Raw genomic sequence first — 26,908 nt, forward strand, 5'->3', positions numbered from 1 at the left:
CCTTGATGGAAACAACATCCAAGAAAACCGAGGAGAAGGGATAGGGATGAAGCTGCTTAATGCACGGAAAGGGGTGCCAGGACAGCACCCCCAGGATTAGGGAATTAACAGCATCTCCCTTCCTTCCAACTCATCCATTGGAGGGGACACATCTGTCCCCACAGCCCCAAAAGCTCCTGGGGACGAGGCGCATTCCCAGCCGACAGCGCGGGAGTCACCGGAGCTGATTTCCCAGGGCGCAGGCACAGCTGCGAGCGCCGGGAAGCTGCCAAAGTCCAAGAGAAAAAAATCCTGATTAATATCGTCCTCCGGTGGATCCCGTGCTGCAGATGTGCAGCCTGCTGACTCGGCAGCTCCCGACAAGGAGACCTGGAGCCGGGAAAACCAACGGGAGTGAGTGCGCGTGCACAGATTCGAGTGTTACAATGCTCCTGGGGGACAATATGGCACAGGGGCAAAGCAGGGATGTTGCACTCCCACACCATAAATTCCCATAAAGCAAAGAGTTGTTCCATGCTCTACTATCTGGTGGCACTCCCCGTTTTGGGAACAGCATCCTGACCTCAGGTCCCTGTGGAAAGGCCTGGGATAAGCTGCCTGTGGGCTCAGGCAGGTGGCAATGAAGCCACTTAATCAGCTCCCGAATGGGACACTGTCCTGATAAGCACAAAGCCTTTTATTCCAAGTATTTTCTTTTTGAATTTTATTTTAGGAAAGGGTGAAACTCTTGGCACTGATCCACAATAACCGCTGGACAGCTGCGGGATAATCCATGCTCATATTACCCATTCCTAATTAAACCGGAGAGCCTCCTTCCCTGCTGAGGTGACCCATTGGAAATTAATCAGCGGGGGACCAATACCGGAGCAAAAATCAGGGAGAAAGACGTTGCCTTCCCTGATTAGACGGGGAGGAAAAGTCTCCTGGAAAACAGGAATCGACTGCCGTGCACTTGCCTGGCACCTCATCGATCCGTGCGGTCGCATTTAGGAATTCTAATGAGCTTCCATGGAGGCAAAAGGAAATCATTTGTGTAAGAAAATGGGGTGTTATTTCTAGGAAGAGTTGGTTCAACACCAGCTCAGGAATTTCCAGGGTGGTAACGGGCTGCCAGGAGATGCTGTGACCAGGAAGGAAGGTGATGGTCCATGGGCATGGGGCTGAATTCCCAGCTGGAGGTGGGATTTGGGAAGGCTGTCTGGTGCAGAGCTCGTGGGCTGCTCTGACAGGGCACGGAGGGGCCAAACAGGACGTACAACTTTCCCAAAAAGAGAAATGCAGGGAAAAACCTCCATCCGAAGGTTCCATCCTTCCTGTCTAACCACCTCCATCCCATTGCCCCTTCCTCCCACACTCCACCTGCCTCCCATTGCTCATCCCTCCAACCCAAACTCCTTGATTCCATTGCTTATTCCTACACCACAAGCACTTCCATCCATCCATCCATCCATCCATCCATCCATCCATCCATCCATCCATCCATTCCTAAATGATCCAACAAAAGCCCTTTGCCAATCCCTCCAACTCAACTACATCCATCCCTCCCACTGCCCATCCCTCTCATCCAACCACCTCCATCCCATCCCTCCCATCCAACCACCCCCATCCTGTTGCCCATCTCTCCCATCAACCATCTCATTTCCAAAGCCCATCCCTCCCACCCAACCACCTCCATCCCAAAGCCCATTTCTCCCTGTGATTCCCAAAGGGCCCAGCCCTCACAGTAGCCACCAATTATCCCCTCCCAATCCCACAACCCGCCTTTTATGGAGTGCAGGAGAGGACCACCAGGGGGACGTGGTGCCAGATGTGTCCAGCTGTTGCACAACTGGGCTCATACATCTTTAACCACTGCCCCAAACTTTGCCAGCTGAGCATTGGTGACGAGAGAGAAGGAAGCCAGAGCTGGGTTTCCGTAGCCTCCCCAGGACCGCCACACCTGCCTTCCAGCACGGATGGCTCCATGAATATTTCATCCCTGACCTTGTGGCTTTGGCAGCTTTTGCTTGGTTTTCTTCGCAGTTTTTCCCCTCCTCTTCTGCTGTCTGTCCGGTGCTTCCTCATCCTGCACTAATGACCCATCCCAGGAGACCCTCGGGACCCCCACGCTGCTTCCTGAAATATTTATGGAGCAGGAACCTCTGACCAGGGAGGCAACTTTGTGGTGGCAGCATGAGCATGGTCCCTGCACGTGGAGTGGTGGAGGATCCTTCCCTCTTCTCCTTCCCCAGCCTGTCCCAGAAGAGGGAACATGAGGAGCCACCTCCAGCAAGAACATTTTTGGGGATAACATTAAATGAGCTCCTAAATGCAAGTAAAAATGAGCTCCAGAGCACCTCCTCTCTGCCCTTGGTGTGAGACAAGAGGAGGGGAGGGAAGAAATAAGCAGCAGCGCCTTTATTTTAGGGACTACGGATAATCAGAAAGGAAAAATATTTTAATTTTGGTTAGTTCCCTCTTTTTCCCAATGGCAATGCTGTCCCTCTGTTGACGCAGAACCTCAGCGGTCACCATACTCTTCAGGGATGAAGGACCTTGTTCAGGTCACCTGGGGCCTTTTTCCCCTCTGTGGTCATGGCTTGTGTCTCCTTTCCCAAATTCCACCATTTTTGACGTGCTCTGGAACTGCTGTGGATCATCACCTCCCCAAATATAAGCCAAGCCCAGACTGCTCCTTCCCCTCCCACTATTCCATGAGGATTTCTTGCAGAGATCCCAATCAGGAGCAGGGAAGGAACGAAGCTCTCCCCATTCTTTTCCCAGAGCAATCAGAGGGGGCAAATCCCAACTCCACGGCTTCCCACCCCCCCAGATAGCTGGAGAACATCAACCCACCTGGGCAACACGGCCCTTCCTTAAAACTTAATCAGCAGCCGATGAATTTTTCACGAAGACAAACAGGCCAGGTAGACGGGGTCCATCTTTTATTCATGAACAGCAGGGGAAAAAAGGCTGTGGGCAGAGAGATCCAGGCTCAGTCAGGTCATGGATGTCTCCCAGAGAAGTTCTTATGGCCAAGAGCTCTGTGAGGCTGGCTCAAGGGATGCGGCAGCAGGAAAATCCCCGGGAAGCAACGTGAAGTGAGATGATCCCAGGGTTGGGGTGCACTGGCAAAGCTTCTGTCAGCTCGAGAAGAAACCCAACTCAAAGCTCAAAATTTGGGCTAAAGCTGAACCTAAAATTTGCCTAATTTTCATGGGGATTGGTTTTGGACCATTTTTGGGCTTGCTGGGGAATGTGGTCACAGATGCTCCCAGCACCATCCCCACTCCACTGTCCATGACCATATCAGGGAACCCATGGTTTCTGCCACTTTCTTGGAAGACCATCCCTTAAATCTGAACCCGGCTCTGAATCAAGCACAATGAACCAACACTGACCAGGAGTGTATCCCGTCCTTCCTGCAAGGCAAAAAACTCCCTCCTCCTGTATCCAGCCTTGGAACATCCCCTACATCCCATTTCCAACCCATCCCCAAACCCATTTTGCATTCAAAGCCCAGGCAGGGCAGGAATCACGTGCTGCTCCTACCTGGCTCCATTCACATGTAACAGCCATGAATCCCTCTGTAATAACGAGTTTAATTAAGCACAGCCCGGCCACAAAGCCTGGCCTGACATTTAACTGGCACCTGAGAAGATGCTAACGAGAAAGATGTTAATTATCCAGCTTATTAGATGTCCGCATTATTAACATAACCCTGACGGAATTAACTTGATACAAACTATCCCACAAATATTAATTGCCTCAAACTTCCTCGTAACTCGGAGGTATTAATAAGGCAGTAATTATGTATGGATTGGAGAGCTGGAAGTTAATGACGTGGCAATTTGATTTGTCTCGGAGAAACGCGATAAACCCAAGGAAGTGTTCTCCGAACAATCAATGGATATTTAATTAACGGACAGGACCTGTCGGCATAAATCGGAATTAAACGCCCACAACGTCTCGTTCCAAGTGTTATGACAAAGGTTCCCAAGATGTGGCAGCATGGAAGGGGTCTCTCCAATGCTGATGCTGCTGGTGACAGCATCTCCAGTCTTCACTGTAGCCAACGCATGAGGTCATGGATGTGTTCCTCATAAAATTGTGGAATGGTTTGGGTTGGAATGGACCTTAAGGATCATCTTGTTCCAACAACACTGCCATGGGCAGGGATACCTTCCACTAGACCAGGTTGCTCCAAGCCCATCCAATCTGGCTTTGAACACTTCCAGGGTTGGGGAATCCACAGCCTCTCTGGGAAACCTCTTCTTCTTCCTTCCTGGTCCAAGGAATCCTTAGGCTGCATAGAGCTGGTGAGAGAGGAGCATTCTCATCCCCCTCTGCTGTTTATCCTCAGTCCCACCTCCATCCCAAGCCCAGATCCACAAACACATCCCCACCAGGTGCCCTTCAGCAGTGGTCACTTGTGAAAAGGGTTAAAGTTTCAAAGATCTGAGGTTTCCCACTGCCAGAGGGCAGGGTTAGATGGGATATTGGGAAGAAATTCTTCCCTGGGAGGGTGCTGAGGCCCTGGCACAGGTTGCCCAGAGAAGCTGTGGCTGCCCCATCCTGGAAGTGTCCAAGGCCAGGTTGGACAGGGCTTGGAGCAACCTGGGATAGTGGAAGCTGTCCCTGCCCCTGGCAGGAGGTTGGAACTGGATGATCTTGAAGTTCCCTCCCAACCCAAAACATTCCATAGTTCCATGCCCAGGCCCTTCTTTAGGATCCACACACCACGGCCAAAGTGAAAACTCCAAACAAATCTCCGTCCATCCCTCAAATCTGTCCTGATGCCAGCAGGTTTTTTCTTCCATCCAGCTGATAGAAGTGGTTGTCCTCTCTCTCCTGTTGTGTTGCACCTTCATCAGGATGGGCTTCACACCTCTGGAAGTGGGCCCTGACTCCACGGTGAGAAAGATGATGGTCCAGAGCCATCATTTCCATAAATTTCAACTCCTCCAGCAACCAGACAGGCAGGATGAACCCCACGGGAGCAGGGAAAGAGCCAGTACTTTGGCACAGCCCTCCCAGAAGGGGCTGGCAGCACATTCCCTTCGCATTCCCGGCCTCCTTCCCCCTCTCTTCCAACCTCTCTTCCCTTCCCTTTATGTAAATGGAAAATAACAATTAGTTTATTTTTGCTTGTGCAAATTACAGCTCCCAGGGAGCCGCCAGCTGCCAGGGCTGTGCAGGAGCCACGCTCCAGCCTCGGCCTCTTCCATGAATAAATAACCTGGTGGGGGTGGGAAGACGCTCCCTCTGCTTTCCCTCCGCTCTCATACATGGAAAGGGAGGATTGGAGGGGGCTGAAAACCCAAGGAACCTTTGGATTGTATGGTGTGGGTAATTAAACACTGAGCAGATGACTTAATTGGGAGCTTGGCAAGGAGGGACACGGAGTTGTGGGGATGGAGAGGGGAACAAGGGGATTCCCAGGCACTGGGGATGGTGACTCCAAGGAAAGCTGCACTTCCCAGACAGCTGGGATAGCAGAGGGCTGGTGGGATCTGATCACCTCCAGATCTGAGGACTGACGCTGTCCTGGAATGTTTCCCACTTGGCAGTGGAGCTGTTTTCCCTGCACACACATGGATGTGCATCCTGCATCCCACGGCTTGCATCCCGCATCCCACCTCCTGCATCCCATATCCCACCTACTTTATTGCACCACCTGCACACACACGGGCAGCGATGGCTAGGAGTTGGAACTGCTGGGATTTGCCGGTGTTGCATCCTTGATGGAGTTTATCCGGTCAGGGAAGGGTGGGCTGGGCAGTGTCGGGCTCCTTCTTGCTCCTCATGATCCGGAGCTTCCCGTTTCTCCTGGATCAAGGGGCAGTGACAACCAGCACATACCCTGCTGCAGGGAGCATCCCATATCCCACATTCCATATCCCATCTCCTATTCCCCATATCCTGCATCCCAATTCTCATATGCTATTTGTCATGTCCTTTATCCTGCATCCAATATTCTCTATCCTTGCATCCCTGCACCCTATATCCCACCATCTGCATCTCACACCCAGTGTCCTGTATCCTTGTATCCTGCATCCCATATCCTTTATCCCAAATCCTGCATCTCACATCCCGCCTCCTGCATCCCACTACCTACATCCCACATCCAGTGTCCTGCATCCTGCATCCCAGCTCCTGTATCCCATATCCCTCCTCCTGCATCCCATACCCATATTCAGGATCCACAAATCCCACAGCACCAGCAGCAGCCCTGGGTGATGCAAACCCACCCAAACCCAAGGAATTTGGGATAAAACCCCAGCTGTGGTCCTGTTCGTGTTATGCAGGGGGGTATCCACATCCTCGCTTTCAGGAAGGACCTCACCTCCTGCTGAGTTTAGGGATGGCATCAATGGAACTGGGGGAAGGCATAGAGCTGGAAAAAATTCCAGCCTTCAGGATGAGCCGTGCAGTGCCAAAGCCATGATCCCATGGCAGAGCTCTGTTCTACCAAGGTGATAAATGGAGATAAATTTATTTTATATAAATATATTTTTATATATAAAGTGAGCAGGGCAGTGTTTGGCTCCCAGGGATGCGGGAATATTGAGGAGGCAGCCAGGCATGGAGCGTGGAAAGGAGGGAATGTGCAAAACCCCAAATCTGGGCAATACAGAATATAAAGATCCACTCAAGCCAAAAAATTCCAGCTCCAAACCGAGCCCAGGCACTGCTCACAGTAGCTCAACCCCGAGCTCAGAGCCAAATCCAAGTTTTTCTTTTGTCCAGGATTAATTTGGCTGAGATTCGAATGAATTCCTGCTTTTTAAGTGAACATTACCCCAAATTCCTCCATGACCAGCACCCCAGCCCATTTCTTCCCTGGGATTGAACTCCAGGACTGGAGTTCTCACCTTACAGAGATGTTGGGTTTTGTGCGGAACACCGGAGCGGTTTTGGGACAAACCTGTCGGGTGGGAGCATCAATAAGTGAGGAGGAAGGAGCGAGGGACACTTTGGAGATGCCGCATTGATCGGCTCCTTGTGGTTTTCCGCTCGTTTCCAGCGATCCCGGTAATTCCTGCTTGGAGGTGGCACAGAGCACCCAGCAGGCGTGCAGGGGGGCTTTGCCACGGGCTGTGACTGATCCTGAGCATCCATGGATAAGGTGCTCCAAGGTGCTGCTGTGTTTGGCGGCGAGCATCCCCCCAAAATCACCCCTCTGCCCCATGGAAAACCCACGGGCTGGGAAGCTGGAGGAATTCCAGCCATTTCCCAGCCCAGCAAAGCCCACAGGGCCTTCGATGGGCAAGTAAAGCTTGAAAATGGGGTTAAGGAGCTCTGCAGGAGGGGGACGTGGAGGGGACCCCCAGGGCTTGTCCCCATGTCCCCATCCCAAGTGCCAGGCAGCCCTTGGAGCATCCCTTTGGACCGGGCTGCTGTTCTCACCCCTGGAAAAGGCTGAGGATGGAGCTGAGGATGCAGGAGATGCCCATGAGGAGCAGAGGGACTGCAGATCTTCACAGGAGGGAGGGGGTGGTGTCCTGAGGTCCTGCAACCCCATGCAGACCCCAAAAAGCAGTAGGAAGATGGAGAAGGAGGCTCCAGCCCCACTCAGGGATCAGGAAAAATGAGGGAAAAGCTTTGAAACCAGGTCAGAGTGACCCCAAACGCCGCACATCCTCCTGCAGCAGACGTGGTGGCACCCGCAGATCGCCGCAGTCCTGCGGCACACAGGAACACACGACCCTGTCCCCCCTCATCCCCATCCCAAAACATGCGCCAACACCCTTGGAATACACACACAATCCTGAAAATATTGCAGCCATCCCAAAAAACTCTGCGAACCCAAGCTGGGACCACCCAGATCCCACCCAGAGCCTGGGGTGCAGGGGGGGAATCAGCCCCAAAAAGGAGACGAGTCATAAACCAGCCAAATTTGGGCTTAAACCACTTTAGTTTTTATTATTTATTCAGCAAAGCCAAATCCCAGAAAGCTGGGAGCTTCAGGAGCCCGGAGAAAGTCAGGATGAAGGGGCAGAAGGGTGCAATTCCACCCTCAAATCTCCCCAAAAAAACTGTGGGATGGGGTCCCCCATGGAGAACCAATGTTAACGGGTGGCAGCAACACCCTGTGTCCTGCTTCAGCTATTCCCTTATTTAGGGGATTTCCAGGGATTTCCGGGAGGGTTCGGGGGAAAAAAAAAATGAGCGTGTAACTAAAACTAAAAATCACAGTGGCACAAGGAATTGGGGATCCCTTGGGGATGAAGGGGAAGGGATAATATCTGGATTGCCAAAATAATCCGGGATCCCTCCCAGGTTGTTGCCCCCCCCCAAAAATGAAATCTATAAATCAAAAAGGAGGAGGCAAAGGGGAAAAGTGGGAATCCTAAATTGCTGCCTTCGCTCTGCCATGGAAGTGGAGAAAGGATTCCAGAGCGGGAGGTGAGCGCCGTCATCCCGCGGGCACCACGCTGGGTCCTGGGGTGACACCCCATGGGACAGCATTCCCAGAAAACCCCACAGAGCCCCCGAAGTCAGCTCTGCTTCTCCAACCAGCCCCAGCACAGCTGGGAAAAGGGGCACTGACCCCCAGGATGTGCCCATCGGGAACGTGGGTCATGGGAAGATCCAGGAGTGAGGATTCAGATGGCGGGGGCTGAGATCCCTCGGCTGGTTTGGGGAAGGCACCAGCCCCAAACACTTTTCCTCCCCAAATTCTCCTTATTTGATCACAACCAGGCAGCTGGATGCGTTCTCCCAAAAAAATTAAAACAAACACACGAAGAGAAGGGGATATTGGGAGGAAAATTAGGGAATAACCCACCAGGAAGCTGTGATTCACCTCCAAAAAATGGGAGGATGCAATGTCCCGCGAGTGGCTGCATGGGTTGATTTTATTTAGAGCCAGGTTTGCAAAGTTTCCCTGGATCTAAATAAATACAGGAATAAGGGGTGAATCCACCACCTTCCAAACCTCCCTTTTTGTCCAGCCCTGGGACAAATGTCCCTCTTTGCATTCCAGCTCCCATCCCAAAATCCAAGTCCGATATTGAGCTGAGCTCAGGCTGCTCAAAAACCCTCTGGCCACAAAATAAGACACCAAAAAGACAGAAAAAGATGAAGAAAAGGGGGAGTGAGGCTTTGGGGTGCAGAAGAGGTAAGACTAGAGGGTTGTGGGGTCACAGGCACACCCCACAAATCCCAGGAGAAGCCGGGGGGTTACATGAGCACGGTGGAGACTTATGGAAGCGGCAGGAGGGAACACGCCACAGCCTGGGGACCTGCCATGGCTGAGCCTGGGCAAAAATATAAGACAGAAAATACACCTAAATATTAAAAAATGACATAAAATGCCCAAAAACTATGTTGGACCAAGGGTTGCATTGGAATTTGTCCCGCTGAGTCCAGGAAAAGCTGCAGCCACGCTCAGGGTTTGCGGCAAAGGGAAAAATATCCTTAAAAACAGTCCCCAAAATGTCAGTAAAAAAACAACTCAAAAGCTTGGATTGGGGAAGGTGTGGGCTTGGTTTGTTAAGGGTTTTTTTTAATCCTTTTTTAAATAAAAAATTCAAGAAGGGAGAAGCCAAAAGAGGAAAGAAAAATCATTTATTACCGTTGAAAATCAAGCCAGCGGCTCGTCAGGACGGTGTCGGACAAGCTGGGACCAAACTGGATCCGGTGACTTTCCAGCAGCTGCAGGGACGAAGGTCTCCAGGACCCTCCAGCCGGGAAAGAAAACCAAAACCACCCAGAACCCGGCTGGAAAAAACAAAAAACGAAAAGGCAGGAAAAGTGAAAAGCCAGAGTTCAACGGGGCAGAGGCGACGCTCAACGCCGGACTTATCTCAGCGGGAGCTCGGGGAAGGTTTTGCATCCGCACCGGGAATCAAAGGGAAGAATAAACAACCCCCAAACAAAACCCCGATGCTGCGGGACCCCCCCCAAAGTTGAGAGAAAACCCGACCCAGGCTCTAGTTGAATATAAGTTTTTATCTTGATGCAACATCATTAAAACCGTCACAAATCGAAACAACAGGTCGTTAAAAACGCTTCGCACGATCAGTCCCTAAAATGCACCAGGCTCCCAAGCTCGCTTTGTCCGCAGGACCCTTTTGTTTTTCGCCCCCCCCCCGCCCCAAAATTTGTTTTTTTAATGTTTTTTTTCCTCCTTTTTTAAATAAGCAACTCGTTTAAAAAAACAAAAACAAAACAAACCCGCCCCGCTCCTCCGCGTAGGATCGGTCCCGCTTTCGCTCCAACGATTGCACGAATTCTTAATCCTCTTTTTTTTTTCCTCTTGTTTCCACAACAAATAATGTGCATTTTCTTGCCGTCCTTTTTTTTTTTTTTTTTTTTTCCAAACATCGAGGTTAAAATAAGATTTTTCCGTTTCCCGAGGGTTAATAAATAAATCTGGTGCATAGTGAGATAGCAGCCAACCGTTTGCAGTCCATATATTACTATATTGCCTTTCAGGTCACCCTAAAATTGTTACCTCTTCCCCTCCCTCCCCTCCCCACTATTTTTAAGAGCATAGATAATTTTAAATCTCTATAAAACAGTATTATTTCACCCAATCGATTCCTGTATATAGTGCATTCGGCTTCTTCCCAACATCGTTAAATTAACTCGGATATTATTTGCATGCTATTACATACAAACTTTTAAGACTCGTGTATTTTTTTTTTCTCTTTTCTAAAGGATTTTAGGGTTTTTTTGTTCATTTTTTTGTTGGTTTTTTTTGTTCGTTTTCTTTTTCTCGTAAATCACCAAGCAAAATATAGGCTCAAGGGAAAAAAAAAAAAAAAGAAAAGAAAAAAAAAAGGCAAAAACGAACTAATTTTCTACATATTTACAAGGGTGAATAAGTTAAATGTGGCTCAGGTTTGCCGGCCGGGAATGGGGGGGTGGGCGGAGGGGCCGGGCAGGGCGCAGCGCTGCCGGGGACCCCCCCGGCCGATCCGTGGGGACCCCTCGAAGAATAAAAATCCCAATGGAGGGGAAAACCCGCAGGAAAAGGGCGGGGGGGGGGGGGGGGTGGGGGAGAAGCCACCTGGATGGTGCTGATGCTCCCGGGAAGGGGGGCGGGTGGCCGTACACGTCCCGCATGCAGGGCTGCCCCCCACTCCCCCACCCCGGGACCCCCCACCCCGAGTCCCGATGGGTGGGTGTGCGGTGGGAGGGAGGGAGGGAGTGAGTTCAACTTCTCCTCCCCAAAATTTCAGTGGGGACTTCATAATTTTTTTTTTTTTTTTTTTTTAATATAAGCGGCAGGTTTGCTCTCCCCCGCATGAGGAAAAAAACAAAAAGGGGATCCCACCCCATCCCACCAGCCCGGCTCACATGAAGAAGTCAGCGGTGGCTTTCGGGGCAGCGGATGGGGAGGGCTCCCTCGGGAAGCCCCGGCCGGCCAACTTCTCATATTTTTCTTTGTACAGATCCCTTTCCTTGGCCAAGCGGGTCACCTCCTGCTTGAGCTGCTCCACCTGGCTCTGCAGTTGGCATTTCTCGTTCTCCAAGATGTGCCGTTGCTGGACCCGCTTGTAGCGGCAGGATTGAGCGTAGCCCCGGTTCTTCAAGGTCCTCCTCTTCTGCTTGAGGCGGATCACCTCCTCCTTGCTGAAGCCCCGCAGCTGCCGGTTCAGCTCCCGCACGGACATACTCACCAGCTGATCGTCGGAGAACCGGTCCTCCAGGCGTAGGTGGTGATGATGATGATGGTGATGGCCGGGATGGTGATGGGCGGCCGGCGGCAGCTCCTCACCCCCGAAGGGTTGAGGTCGGAAGGGCTCGTACCCTTGGTGGTGATGATGATGATGGTGAGGGGCACCGATCAACGCCTCCACCGCGTCCTCCGGCGTCAGGTTGAGAGCTTCGGGGTTGAGGTGATGCTGGTAACCCGACATCCAGTACAGCTCCTCCAGCTGCTGTTTGGAGCCCAGGGAAGCGGCGGTGGTAGCCGGGGGGCCGGGGGCCGGTTGCCCACCTGGGCTGGGAGCGCAGAAGCTGGGCGAGGAAGGCACGGAGGAGCAGGGCGTGCTGAGCGGGGTGGACGACAGGGAGCCGGCGGGCAGACGGTGGCACAGCCGCTCCGCCTCCGCCGGCTCCTTCTTCACCTCAAACTTCATCAGGTCGAAATCGTTCACGTACTCGATGGCGAGGGGGCTCGTGGGCAGCTCCGCGCTCATGGCCAGCTCCGAGGCCATCTCAGTCCATGGAGGGACCGGAGGGGGAGCCCCCGGGCACCGCCGCTCACCGAGGGTCCCGCGGGCTCCGGGAGCCTCCTCCGAGCGGGCTCCGGCGCAAGCGGCTGCCCCGACCGGGCTCCGGAACCCTCCGATGGGGCTCTGCGGTGTGGTTCAGCGGGGCTCCGGGACCCTCTGCGGGGCTCCGCTGCGGGGCTCAGCCGCGCTCCAGGACCTCCCGACGGGACTTTGCGGCGCGATTCAGCCGGGCTACGGGACCTTCTGACGGAGCTCTGCTGTGGCGTTCAGCGGGGATCCGGGACGCTCCGACCGGGATCCGCTGCGAGGCTCAGCCGCGCTCCGGGACGCTCCGATGGGACTTCGCGGGGAGGTTCAGCGGCGTCCGGGATGGGGCTCTGCTGCGGGGCTCAGCCGGGCTCCGGGACCCTCCGCCGCGGCTCTGCTGCGGGGCTCAGCCGGGCTCCGGTGCTCGCCTCCGACGGGACTTTGCGGCGCGGTTCAGCCGGGCTCCGGAACGGGGCTCCGGGATCCCCAGCCGGGGCTGCGGGGCAGCCACCTCTCTCCGTCGGGGCTCGACTCCGCTGCGCAGCCGGGCTCCGCTGCTGGGCTCCGGGACCCTCCTCCGGCCGCCACGGCTCTGCGCTCGGGCCGGGCGGGCTCCGCCGCTGCCTGCGGCCGGTCCCCAATGGCGAGGAGCGGGCAGCGCCCTGCCCGCCCCTTCCTGCCTCCCCTGGCACCTGCCCCGGCCCCACCTCCCCGGGCTCCGAGCCTTCTCCTGCCTCCTCCTCCCGCCGGGACACGGCGCCCTGGGGGCGGGGGCCGCTCCCCTTCCCGCCCCTGCCCGCGACCGGCGCCGCCGCCGCCGGGCGCTCAATGGAACTCGCCGCCTTTTATACGGGGAAAACGAGGCACGGCCCCTCCCAGCAAGGCGGGGCTAAGGTCTTCCAGCCTATCAGCACCCCGACAGCCCGCTTAGATTTGCATATCCCCATGGCAACGCCCCCAGGGCAGCTGTCAATCTCCGGAGAGGGGGGAAATGTTCCGGGTACCCCCTGGACCCTTTCGGCTCCCTCATCCCGATGTGTGGCTTCATCTGCCACCCACCGCCCGGAGCTGAGCGTGGAGTGGAGAAAAACAGCCAAAAATCCTAATTTCGTACTCCCCAAAATTGGGAAATATCAAAAAAAAAGGATTGTTGAGCCTAAATCAGGTTTGGTGTCACCTCGCTGGGGGATCACAGCATCCCACTGGATGACATTGGAGCGCAGCCCCTTCCCCGCCTCAGGAACAGCCCAGGATCCTTCCCAAAGCACTTTCATCCTTTCAGAAAGTCAAATAAATACAATTTTGGTATTTTCGGGCTTTCCCATAAGCTGTTGGTGGTCAGGGAGCAGCCACGTGCACCTCTGTGCTCCAGTGCTGCCTCTGGTTTCAGAGGTGACATCCACACCTGGCACGACTGGGAGTGTCACCAGCTGGAGGACCAGGACCACCATCCCAGCACCTGGAAAAGGTGTCCCTGGAGCCGAGCGGCAGCTGGTCAGGGAGTTTTGGGGGTGCTTATCCCACCCCTGGATGAGGCCCTGGCTGGGATGCAGCTGCGTTGCTCCATCCGCCACCTCATGGCTGCTGAAGCCTGGGAGGAACAGGACAGGGAAACCGAGGCATGGGGCAGTCACCATGGAATTGTCCCATTTAATCCCAAGGGATGAGCAGCTTCATCCCACAGAGGCTGGCAACACCCACCCACTCATCCCCTCGGGGTCCCACTGCATCGCAGCCCGGCTGCATCCCACAGGCAGCTCCTCGGGATGTTGGGGGAGACATTCCCCTCATCCACCCAGTGGCTACTTGGGAACTTAGGGACAGGGGACACTGCCCTCCACGACTGCTAATCGATCCTGGAGACGTAGGGTCAAATTAATGCAAAAAAGGTGTTTTTTGAGGATGAAAACCTTTATCCCGCTGCAACTCCAGCAATTAAAATCCCACATTATTGCTTTTGCTGGATCTGCCCTCTGGGGAGGGTCCATCTTCCTCCTGCTGATTGAGTCAGGGAAGAGTCATGGATGCAGGCAAAGCCCTAAACATGACCCCCATTCCCTGGTGATCCCCCCTTGGAGACCCCAAACTTGGGTACAACTTGAAGGAGGGGGCAAAGAACTGGACAACAAAAAACCCTTTTTGTGCAGTGGTTTTAACCCTTTTTCCTTCATTGTGTAATAACCCTAAATCCATCATCATCCCACCGGTGCAGTGGGATATCGGGATCCTGCACTGGGAGAAGATGGGGTGCCACCTCCCTGCCCCTGGCACTGTGCTCCTCCCCAGAGCTGCTCCACCTTGGGGGCACCCGGCCCCCACCAGCAGCTGCCACCCGCGCTGGGACAGGAGCCACCAAGGGATTAGGACCGGGCCGGGCTCCAACGGGGCCGTGGCTCCCCCGCAACACCCCCGGGGGTATTTTTAGGAAATGCCCACGGCATGTCCCCAACCCTCCCCGCCGCGGCGGGCCCGTCAGCTAAGTTTACTCACAGGCGGTCAAGTGACATAACCAGGTTGGTGGCCTCGGGATGGTGGCGGGATGGCGTCACCTTTCCCTTTTAGAGCTCGTGTGCCCCATCACCCCTTGGAGCAGGGCCGGGTGCCCACCTGGGGCTGCCTCAGTTTCCCTGCATGGCACACGGCTCCCACTTGGGGTGTTGGTGGCTCGGGGACAGTGACCTCACCCCATGGGAGGGTGGTGTCCACCACGATGCACTGCACGGAGAGGGTGGGACCATCTTGGTGATGATCCACCAGCATCTGCCCCATGACCCAGTTGTTGCAGGGAGGGGGGAATCATATGGAGAGGCTGGGAGGAGGATGAGGAGGAGAAGGTGGAGAAGAAGGAGGGCAAGGAACAGCCACCCTGATGACGGACAGAAAACCGATCCCGGCGGGTGACGTTCACCCGGCACCTGCTTCCCCGGCAGGGGACCAAGAGCGGTGCCAGCAGCACCCGCCGCAAGAAGGTTTTCCAGGAAATGTTTACGGAGCCCTCCAGAAACTCCACCCCGAGCCAACCTTGCCGCCGTGGCACCCCCAGGGAATGTCCTTGCTTGGTCCCCAAGCCCAACCGTGCACCCCGGCTTCACAGCGAGGATGGATAAATCCCATGGGAGCCCTCAGCCGAGGAATTGAGGATGTTGGAGACAGAGGGAGAACCCACCGGAGTTCAGTGACACCTCTCCAGGGGCCGCGTTTATCCCTGCTTGGAAATTAATCACCCCCAAGCAGAGCTTTAATGACAGCCGGCTGGAAATTCCAATCCTTCCCGGGAAGGGAGCAGCGGTGCTGGTGGGCGGCGAAGCCACGGCTCGGAGCGGAGCTGCTCATTGCCTCGTTTAATTAGTGCAGCACAAGGATTATCCTCGTTAAGGATCCATGGAAAAACCAAAGCTGCCGGCCACCACTGGCCATCCCTGAAGATTCACAGCAGCACCGTCTCCTCCAGGGTGGTTTTTAGGGAATTTAGCTGGGAGTTTTCAGGAAACCACCATGTGAAGAAACATCGTTTCTGGGTAAAAAGTTTTAATAATTAAAAAAAACAAGGATTTAGGGATTGGAGTGAGTCCTCCACTGGATCTGGATGGATATTTGATGGAATGTTCACGCACTGCTGAAAAAAGAGGAAAGCCACAGGGAGGCTCCTCCATCCCAGGGGAGGAATCTCTTTATTTACATATCAAAACACGGGAGTTAACAAAAGACCTTTTAATACCAACGAAAAAGAAAAACACGACGTTTTTTATTAAAAATCATCTCGTTGGACACACCCTGGGGCACAAGTGACATCCCAGGGTGGGGACCCACTGGTCCTCCAGCGCCTGGGGGGTGTTGTGGATTTGGGATGGTGACAAAACCCCTCCATGGGGGTCACTTGGGGAAGGGAAACCCCCTGTGGGGTCCTATTTGGGGGGCAAAGCCACTGCCCGTTGGCATTTCCCACCCCATCTCTGATCACACCGGGATGCTGCATCCCCAGGGAGCCCCAGCTCTTCCCAAATCCCTGCTGATGCCTCTTCCCCATGGGATTTTGCCTGAGGGGCAGTGGATAAGCAAATCCCACCACCCCACATGCCTGTCCCAGCTCTCGGCACTTCTTGGCAAAGGGAGCTGTTCCCAAAATCTCATCCGTGTGGGGGAACAGCACCTGCCACCCCAAAATCCCTTGGAAATTGTACCTATGGATGCAAAACCCCATTGTTCCAGTGGCATAATGCTCTCCCTTCACTCTGCTCCTGCTTGGATTTGGAGAGTCCCAAAAAACCCAAAATCCTGGAGAGCTGGTTTGGGTTTCCCAATGGAGCCCAAACCCCCATGGAGATAGAGAGAGGTGGGGGTCGGGCCATGGGAGACCCCGAAATGCAGAGTGTGAGCTCAGCACTGCTCCCAACACATTTCCATGCAGGATGCTCTCAGCTCCAAGAAATTTCCCCCCAAAAGCAAGGGGATGGAGCAGGATGGGCTCTTGGAATGGAGGGATCAGGGCTGTGGGGGCTTTACACCCATTACATCCCAGCACGGTGACTTGTCCCCAGTTCATCCTGACCTGGATGTGGGAATGTCACCTGATGGCGTTAAACCACCTCAGGTCCCCCTGTCACCTCGTGGCCAGGACAGCACCGGAGCATGGATGCGGATGGGAAGCTCTTCCCAGCCCCACAAGCATCCAAAGAGGTGGCAGGACTTGCCTTCAACAAACCATCTGAAAAGGTCATTTATTGGTCAATTCAAAGATTCCAAACAAAGCCGCTTCCCTGCAGGAATGAGTGGTGTATTCCCACGCTGCCACACGACTCTGCGTCCAAACGACGTCCCGGAAAAGCAAGAGGAGGAGGGGGTGCCATGCCTGCACATGGCATCCTGAGGTAGGTGCCAGGTCTTTCCCTGGCTCTCCGGTTCCTGAGCTGGTTGGCTGCCACGGGATCGGGATTGACTCACAGCCGGGGCTTGATCTGCAGCCGTTTGCCTGGAGGGAGGAAAGGGAATGGTGATGGTGGGAAGGGGGGGGGACGGGACACAGCTGGACACTCCCAGGCTTCTCCTTGCCTGGTCATGGGAAGGAGTTAAAGCACTGGGGATGAGCACTGGGAAACCGGGAATGTGGGTGGTTCTCTACCCTGGCAGCACCTACTGGACTCACCTCTGCCACCCGCCACACGGGGGTTCTCGGAATCCTGCAGGGATGACCTTGGCAAAATCCTCCTCCGTTTGGCGCTGCCTGGGAAGGGAAGGAAAGGAAGAAAAGAGGAGAAAGTCACTGAGGTTGGCTCGGGTCACCTTGGAAATCCCTCAGAATGCAGGTGTAGGAGTGTCTTAAGTTCCTCTTCTGCTTCACATCCCCCTTGGCCACGTCAAGGACGTTGGTGGCTCATTCCCCAAATCCCTGAGCATCCTCAGCTCCCTACAAGTGGCACTCAGAGGTCACTTCCCACCACAGAGCAGCGAAATCTGCTGCAAAATTCCCAAGTTATGGGTGAAAAAGAGAATTAAAAAGGATTCAACCCTTCCCACTGGAAGCACAAGGTGAACACCAGAACTTGCTTTGGTGGTGGGATGGAGCCAGAAAGAGCTGAGCACCAGCAATCATCCCCCCAAGCATTCCCAGCATCCCTTTAGGATGCTCCAGGTGATGTCTTCTGCTTGCTGGAATATGGTGCTTCCTCCAAAGAGGGTTCTGGATGCTCATGTAGAGCCAAAATGCCATGAAGTGCCTCTGGGATGTGACCTTGTAGGACAAGTCCAGGATCATCCCATGGACCAAGGTGGACAGAGTGGAATCCTTCCCCATTTCAACCACAACATTGGAAGCACCTTTCTGCAGGTTCTCCTATTTTCCCTCTCCAAAGGGTTTGGAGAGGTGGTTATGGGGTTCCACCTATCAGAGTGATGGGTGGGAAGGAAAGTGGTGGCCATTTGGCCACCAAGATGAACGAGGATGGAAAAAAAGGAGGTTTCCCAGAAAAAAAAAGGACCCACAGCTTGCTGAATGATGAGGTTTAGTGGGAAAAGTCCCCCTTCACCTGAGATTAATGGAAGTGGAGAAGGTCATGGAGAAGATGGAGGGAATCCAGCCCAAACCCCCTCCAGATGTTCTGTTGCCTGTGTTCCCACAAAATTCCGCATGGCACTTCCCAAACAATAGACCCAACATAGAGGTGGGACCAAGGACACCTTCGAGCAGCCTTGAGAGCCCAAAGGAGAACATTTTTTGGGCAGGGGAGGCAGGACAGGTGAGGACCCAACAACGGGGAGTCTCCAAGAGTTTTCCTTTGCTTTCCAACTTGGATAAACAAACTTGCTGGGAGTTGAAGCCATGCTGGCAGTGATTCATTGCTGCCGAGTTAATTTATGGAAAATAAAGAGGGCTCATTTAGCACCTTTCCACCCTTAATATAACACCCATACATCAGCAGGATGCAAGGCAGACACGGTGGATCCGGATATTCCTCACCAGCAACGCAGCCGAATCCGGCTTTTGGGAACAGTGACATGGAGTGAAATACCCATCACGTCCCCACCCTCCTAGTTTTTCCCTTTGGCATCCAGCCAGGTGGTTTTTCCAGCCTGGGATTTTCAAACCCCATCCTGGTTGTTGGAATGAGGGTCCAGAGTGGCCGATTGTCACCTCAAGGGGTCAAAATCAGCATCTCCACACTCTTGTCCCACCAGAACAGGGTGTCAGTTCAATAGGAATGGTGGGAACGGCTCAATTCCCTTTGGATGAGCCAGGGAAAACTTCCATAGCCGATATCCGTGAGGCAGCTCAAAGCAAACATGATTACAGAAGTAGAAATACAGATTTTGTTGTTGTTGTTGTTGTTGTTGTTGCTGGTTTTGGGAGAAAAAAAAAGGTGATTTTTAAATCGACCATAATTAACTTCCTGACTTTAGTACTGACTGACTGACTGCACAGAGCCAGGATACTTCCAGAGCATCCATGCTTGATTTCCAACAGATTCCTCAAAAAAATCGAGGCAAGAACGAGAAAATAAACCCACAACAGGTTGTGAGAGGGCTAAACTGGTTCAGTTTCTCCCCTTGGATGGAGGGAGATGGAGGAAGGATGGCGTGGCCGATGGGCGAACACCACATCCCAAAATAACCCCAGGAGGGAAAACCTGGATCAGATGGGGGTGTCACTTCACCCAACCCCAACAAAGGAAAAGGTATTTTTCCAGTTTTGTGCTTGGGAGATCCTGCAAATGGCGTGATCAATCTTGGGTCGCATCTCCAGCTCCTTCACTCTCTCCCCCCGCCGCCTTTCCCGGCATTCCGGGAGCGGCGCAATCCATCTTCCAAGGAACCAGGTATATAATTTCTAGTTAGCGAAAGCAACCCCTTTTTCATTCCGATGATTGAACAGCTTCCAAAGGAGGAGAACCGAGGCCGGATCACGAGTTTTCCATCGAAAACCAGGCGGTTTTCGCTGAGCTTGTCAGGCTTGTCGGAGAATTAGGACTTCCAGCGCTCTTCCTCCTGATGGAAATCAACATTTATTTTGCCTAAGCCTAAGAAGGTGTCAGGCAGACGGAGAAACTTGCCACTCTTCTCCAAGAAAAAAGAGGGAAAAGAAGGAAATCTAATAGAAATATATTATCAAGTCCGAGGAGTGGACAGTGCAGTAAATCACACTTCAGGTGGCACCATTAGATTTTTCAATAAAACCTGGTTTTCCCCCAGCCGGAGCCGAGCGGCTCCAGCTGCATCTGGCAGGGAAGTTAAAACCAAATTTGTTTCATCCAGATGCTGATCTGAGAGGGATTGAAAGGGATTTCAAGGTGGGGAATCCTCTCGGATGAAGGGTGAAAGGAGGTGGGTCTAGGCCTGGGCCCCAAATCCTCTCCCTGTTCATCATCCCTGATCCCTGAGGAATTACAAAATTTGGCTTCTCCACAAGGTGGGGAGGTGGAAGGCAGCCCCACATCAGGGGCGGAAGATCCCCAAGTCCCAAAGAAACGGGATGCAGGGAAAGAAAACTCCCTTGCAGCTTTCCAAACTTTGCCATCCAGCAGGAGAAAAACCGGAATTTTTGTTGGCTTCCTTTCCTCAACACCCTCCAGCCTGACGGAATGTTTGGTCTCCATCGTTCTCCTGACGCCACCGAAGGGTTTCATCCTGTCCTGCCTCTTCCTCCAGGAGGGCTTGGAGCACCGAGATCCATCTCAGCATTTTCCTGCTGGATGCTCAAGGTTTAACACCATGAGGAGAAATTCCCTCCAAACACACTTTTCCTCCTCATTTCCAAAGGAAAAATATCTCTTAACCCTTTCCAGGACATGGTAGGGGAGTCCAGGGGCTGAATCTGCCTTGGAAAGTTATTTTCCATTTGTAGCCAAAGTGCTCCCGGAGAAACTTGGGCTGGGAGATGCCTTTTAAAATAATTTTTTTTTTTTTTTTTTAAATAAATAACACTCAACAACAAAAGATGGGTTGGAAAGCCCAGCAGCAAGGGCTACATCCCAGAATTTTCCACAAATGATTTTTCATATGGAAAAAGCAGATGGGGAGGGTTGGATCTCCTTGGCTCCATCCTGCACTAAAATCTCATCCTGCTGCTGTTCCACCCAAATCTCTGCCACAGGTGGATGAGACCCTAAAAATTGAGTTTAAATATCCCAGTGGAAGGTGTCCCTACCCATGGGAATTAGATGGTCCTTAAGATCCCTTCCAACCCAAGTCATTCTAGGATTCCATGAAAAAATGGGCAAAAAATTAATAGGGAAGATTTCAGTCCTGGCAAAGGAGCGAGACTTAGCAGGTGCTAAATTGGACACTGCAATAAGGAAATTAAGTCAAAGTTAGGTTTCTGGCTTTTGGAGCTTCTCAGAGCCACCAAGACATGAGAAGATCCAACCCCAGCCTCCAAAAACAGCTGGGTCACCTGCGGCACAGCAAAGGCTGAAGGTATCCCAAGCCTAAAGGTGTCTGGTGGATGCAGGGGATGGAGATGGAAGGACCACAGAATCATTAAGGTTGGAAAAGACCTCAAACATCATCAAGTCCAACCTGTGACAAATCCCCACCGAGTCACCAGACCAGAACCCTGAGTACCACATCCAGTCATTCCTTGGACTCCTCCAGGGATGGGGACTCCACCACCTCCCTGGGCAGCCCCTTCCAATGCTTGACAACCCTTTCCATGAAGAAATTCTTCCTGATATCCAACTTGAACCACCCCTGGTGCAACTTAAGACCATTTCCTCTTGTCCTGTCCCTCGTTCCCTGGGAGCAGAGCCCAACCCCCACAAGGCTCCGCCTCCTGTCAGGGAGTTGTGGAGAGTGAGAAGGTTCCCCTGGAGTCTCCTTTTCTCCAGGCTAAAATTGATGGAGAGATGGAGGCAACTTATGATGCATTGCTACAGAGGGATGGGCAAGATCCACCAGAACCTTGCCCATGGAAGTTGTGGCTGCCCCATCCCTGGAGGTGTTCAAGGCCAGGTTGGATGGGGCTTGGAGCAACCTGGGATAGTGGAAGGTGTCCCTGCCCGTGACAGGGGGTTGGAACGAGATGGTCTTTAAGGTCCCTTCTGATCCAAATCATTCTGGGGTTCATTGAAATCCCCCTGGTGACATCCACCAGGCCAACATTCCAGGTGGATGAAACCAACCTAAACCTCCCTCACTACAGAGGCCCCACCAGAACAGCCTCTGACCCATAAGGACCTGCTGACTCAGGAGGAGAAGATGGAATTACTAATGATCCAAGTGAATCCGGCCTGTTAGCGGGATTCAAAGGATCCATGTTGTCCTGCTCGAGGGATGGGTGCAGCTCGATGGATGCTTGAATTAGTAAATGCAATTTGCTAATTTATTACCCAAATTTTATTAGGGGGTCATTAATTCGGTTGTGGAAGAATTCTGATCCTCCCTAACTAAACTCTCCCTGTGCGTGTTTTCCAGGATGCTGACGAGAGAAGCATCCATCTATGGTGGGATAACACAGCCAAGGCAAGGAGGAGACCCAGGTGACAACAGGAGCATCCCATCACCACCTGCCAGGTGCGTTTTCACCCTCTCCATTACAAGGAAAATCTGCCAAGTGCCAGGAGAAGAGTTGGGAAGGTGCCACCAAGGTCCAAGCTGCCCCAGAGTCCTTCTGGGGCTCCTGACTTATGAGTTCATGGGTCCCATCAGGAAGAATGATGGAGATTTCCTGCTCCCTGTCCATATCCTGATCATTTATCCTACAGGAGCAGAAGACCTCAGGGGATTTGCACTGATCAAAGGCGTGGTTGCCTCACCTGGCTGTCAAAAAGAGTTCTTGAGCAAAGATCTGGTGGCAGAAGAAACACTGAAGGAGATGCTGAAGGCAATGAAGATCCCACGGGACCCAAGGGGGACTGGCCACATCCACATGGAGGGTGACAGCACCGGCTTTCTCCTAAATTAAATTTGGGCTGTGCAGGACCAGGAGTTGGACTTGTGAGTCCCTTCCAATTTGGGATATTCTCTGATTCCTGAAGCTGGGAATGGTTGGATCAAGACCCGCCACCAAGGGGGGCAGTGGCAGTTCTGTGCCCTGTTGGGGTCGTCTCTCAGCCACGGCGAGAAAAGAGGCGAAAATCCACATTCCCAAACTTATCCCTCCAGAACTGGAAGCTGTAAACAAACCCAGAAGCTGCCGCCGCACCTCCCCGAATTCCTCGGAAGCCGAGGCGGTTGAGCGTGCTCAGCGGAGCCGTTAAAAAAGACTGGAGCGAGCATCTTCCATTAACGTTACGACCGTGAAATATGACAATAAAATGACGGCCGTATGGTCCCAAATTTGCAGCCCGCCGAGCTGCTCGGGGTTTATCGTCACTCAAACGTGCAGAGAGCTGTAAAATGTTTACAGAAAGGGTCGTTTGCGGCTATAAAATCCTCTTTTCTCTCCTAAACAAGGCTGAGCGGAGCCATTTACAAAGCCCGGAATGTTCATCGGGGGAGAGGGGAACATCTGTTCTCTCCAGGAGTTTGCAGTGATCTTCTCGAACAAATTAACTAAAATGGGTGCTTTCTAATTAAATTAGCACTCGATTGGAATGGTTTGCATTGGTGCAATTAGCGCAGGGAGGCCAGTTAGGCTCCAGCACAGGCGATTTAACTGGAAGGTGAAATATGGAAAAGCCCATTACCTGGAAAACGGGAGTCAGAGGAGTAGGGAAGCCTGTTCTCCCTCTGGCTCCATGCTCCTGGGTGGATAACAGAAGGTGAAGGATGGGATGCCACCAAACCCACCCTTCCCATTCGGGATGTTTGACTGGGAGCGGTTGGCTCTCCCTGTGCTGCACGGATTGGCTTTCTGAAGGATGCTTGGAAAACACCACGCTCTCAAATTATAGAATCACGGAATTATCTGGGTTGGAAAAGACCTCCAAGATCAACCTTCACCCAATCACCACCTTGTCAACAAATTACTTCTCCGACCTCAAATTTCCAGGCTCTTCTGGAGGGTTGAGACCACGACAGCAGCTCCGCTCCACGCACACAGACCACATCCCTCCTTTCCAATCCCCCTTCCCTAGATCCCGAGTCCAGACCCCCACCGAGACCCCGCAAGCTGATGCTGTTGCTCATGCTGGTCCTTAAAGGTCATCTCCAGACCCCCTCCCCATCCCTCCCGTGCCTGGAGCCGGTGTTTTCCTTCATTCCTCCTGCATTTCCCAGGATTAAAAGGCATCTTCTCCAATTGTGACCGTTTAACCAAGGAATTCAGCTCATTCCTTAATAACAGCCTGTCCTCCTCCATATTTACCATCCCAATAATTTGTGTGTCAGCTTCAGGCTTCACGAGCACAAACCCAACGTTATTGCTGGCACAGTTCCCCAAATCCCACCCCAAACTCCGGCTACTTCCCAGAGCTACCCAAGGACTCATCCTGACTGCCCACTCAGCTCCAAACTCAATCTCAGAATCACCGAATATTCTGAAGGGATGCAGGAATTCTGGAAGGTAACCACAAGGATCATGGAGTCCAGTCTAGGTGATGTAGCCACCACAAAGTGTTTGGTCCTTCAGGAGCATCAATGGCCTCATCCCGCATCCTCTTGGGGTGGCGGCCAGGGCTCCACTTCTCCCATTGGATTTGGGGGTCCCCGGGTGCTGCTGTGCCCCCAAATCCCTTAGTTGGGATTAAGATGAGACCCAAACATGGGCAAACCCATGGATCAACATTCCCGTGTCCAGAGTCGGCACGACATCGCTTTGGCAGGGAAATTGCTTCATCATCGGATGATTTTACAGCCATCTGTGATTCCTGCCTGGTTTTCCTTTCCTATGGATCCTCCAGCATCTGCTTTCCCAATGCCATGAGCTTCCCTGGGCAAAGGAGTACGGAGGGATGAGTGCCCTGACCTCGTACCTGCCAGCTTCACCCAGCCTTCCTGCCGACATTCCCAACTGGACCAGCTCATCCTCCTCATCCTCCCACCCAAAATGCCGGGAAATCATCCTCCCCTGGATGCAGACACCGGAATTAAGAGGAAAAGGATACCCTTGCTCCCGAGTTACTCCAGGCTGCCGAGTGTATTCCAAGGCATTTCAACAGCCTTCTTGTCCATGGATTAACTGCTCCGACTTCATCATGGAGCTAAAAACCCCAATTAAGCCACTGCTTTGGGAACACTTCCCAAGATCAAAAGGGAGTTGAACCAGGGCCAAGGAAAAGGAAGGAGGGGAGAAGAAATCCCTGGAAAGGGAAGCTGAGTGTTTCCCTCCATGTTGCAGAGAGGAGCATTCCCAGCCAGAATGGGCCCCTCACTGTCTCCCCCACACCATGGTTCAACAGTGCCCACACTCGTCTGTGACTTTGGGAATATGTTGTTAATCCTGGGAATTCTCTTTCTGACAGTGTTAAGGCATCTCAGCCCTCCCTGGCTTGAAGTGGCTGAGCCAGGCAGAGCTTTCCAGATCCTTATGGATGATCCTGCAAATGCTCCAGCCTGGCTTTTGCAATGGAATTCATCCCTTATCCCAGCAGGATCCTGCTCCAGCTGCATGGAAAGCAGGGATCAAAGATGGGAAGGGCTCACACTGAGCTACACCTTGTGCCAGACAAGCTGGCAACGGGAATTTCATCATTACTCCCACAAAATATTGTAATTTCTGAGACCATTCCAGGATGGTGCTCCGGAGATGAGGAAGCTGTGCATCCCTCTGGAGAAGGATGGGAGGGAAAAAGGGAAGTGTGGAGCATCATCCAGCCAAAAACCTCCCACTCAGAGTTGGGAAGAACCAGGCACAATCCCACCCTTGACATCTCCATCACCTCTGCTCCTGGGGGTACATCCCTGGAGCACCCCAAAATCCCATCCCTTACTGGTGATTAAAGGATTTTCCTGTAGAGGACCTGAATTAGAAGAGGAGGAACCAAGGAAAACATCGGAGAAGGAGAAGCCGCTTGCTCTCTTTTTAGGAATTCCTAAAAAGTTCTGCTCATCCTAAACTGCATTTTCCAAAAATTTTACTGACTTCCAAAGTAGATAACCCCAGCCTAACACAGCTCTTCCCTCAAACTTCCAATCTGCAAACACTCCATTCCACCTCCCACTGGAATGTTTTTATTGGAAAGCTTCCAAGCTATTTCCTGCTGGGAAACAGATATGATGGATGGTCCAGAGGTCCTCCAGAGGCAGAGCATCCCTGCATCCCACTAAACACCTTCCCTGTAGGGCAGCGCTGTGATTCCATCATGGACATGAGACCAGATTCATCATCGGATAATGAAGGAGTTGATAAAATAAGTGGAAAAAGTCCTCACGCACAGTTTTTGGGAACAGAGACAGATTTGTGCCCAGATGGGAATCCTGACTGCCATCCTAGCTTGGGTTCCCAGTCTTAACTGATTTGGTGACTCCCAAGGAACATGGATCCCACCAAAATCCATGAAGAGCAGCAGGGAATAACATTTTTTCTTGGAAAACCAGAGCAGCTCCAAGCAGAGGATGTGATTCCTACCTGACTCATCCTCTGGCTCGTCCTCATCCCTCTCCCCTTTGCAGCCCTGGGAACTGGGAGATTCCGGGGATCGGAGGGAGATGAAGGATGGCAGCTTTTGCAGGCAGCTGCTTGGCTTGGGGTCCTCCTCTTTCAAAAACTTCACCTCTTGCTCTGCACTGGAGGGTCCGGGAATTTCCCCATCATCCTGGAGATAAGCTGGATCATTCCTGCAGGGGGCAGATGGGAAAAACAATAAGGAAAAGTAGAACAATCTCGCTTGGCAATGCTGGGCATGGCATCACATGCAATGGAAGAGCCTTGGAGCTCCCAAGTCTCCATCCAAGGCCATGCCGTATCCCTGACTTCCCCGGAGCCAGCATGGATTCAGCCAGAGTTTCTCCCTCCCCAGCTGGATTCTCTGTCCTGCACTTCCCTGCAAGGTTCCCAGCTCCTCAGATTCTTGTGGAGGTGCTGGGCTCCTGTTTGGGATTGAGCAGAGGGAAGGGGAGATGGAGGGCGTGGGGAGATGTCCTGCTGGGCTTGGCTCATTCCCAGCCCTGCCACTCTCTCCCAAGCTAACTTGACACTTCAGCTCCTTTGACATCTCCCATGACGGTGCCAATAAAGGAAAAAAAAACCCTCTGGAGCAGCTTCCAAGCTGGGGCGTGCTCCCTTCCCAGCAGAGGACGCCAGGAGCCTCCCAACCAGCCAGGCCTGAGCTCATTCCTCCTTCCCTAAAAAGAGCAAGGAGCTATTTTACACTTCGTTCACACCGGGAACGTGAGCTGGG

The 26,908-nt window shown here is 52.9% G+C and overlaps 2 protein-coding genes across 3 annotated transcripts in view; both read right to left on the reverse strand.

Moving 5' to 3' along the window:
• Nucleotides 1-9,535: 9,535 nt before the first annotated feature.
• MAFA (MAF bZIP transcription factor A) lies at nucleotides 9,536-13,001 on the reverse strand. The gene has a single exon (XM_082303436.1). The coding sequence runs from the start codon at nucleotides 12,150-12,152 to the stop codon at nucleotides 11,286-11,288; it is 867 nt and encodes a 288-aa protein (XP_082159562.1). The 5' UTR covers nucleotides 12,153-13,001; the 3' UTR covers nucleotides 9,536-11,285.
• Nucleotides 13,002-16,028: 3,027 nt separating this feature from the next.
• Nucleotides 16,029-26,908, reverse strand: part of ZC3H3 (zinc finger CCCH-type containing 3) — a 131,085-nt gene continuing 120,205 nt past the window's right edge. For both annotated transcript variants that reach the window (XM_082280632.1, XM_082280633.1), the window contains exons 11-13: nucleotides 26,137-26,345; nucleotides 17,341-17,418; nucleotides 16,029-17,166 (exon numbers count right to left, since the gene is read on the reverse strand). In XM_082280632.1, the coding sequence (XP_082136758.1) occupies nucleotides 17,135-17,166; nucleotides 17,341-17,418; nucleotides 26,137-26,345 (319 nt within the window). In that variant the 3' untranslated portion in view covers nucleotides 16,029-17,134. The remainder of the gene's footprint in view (nucleotides 17,167-17,340; nucleotides 17,419-26,136; nucleotides 26,346-26,908) is intronic.

The sequence above is a fragment of the Coloeus monedula genome (genome assembly GCF_965178545.1).
Source record: "Coloeus monedula genome assembly, chromosome: 1".
NCBI lineage: Eukaryota > Metazoa > Chordata > Aves > Passeriformes > Corvidae > Coloeus > Coloeus monedula.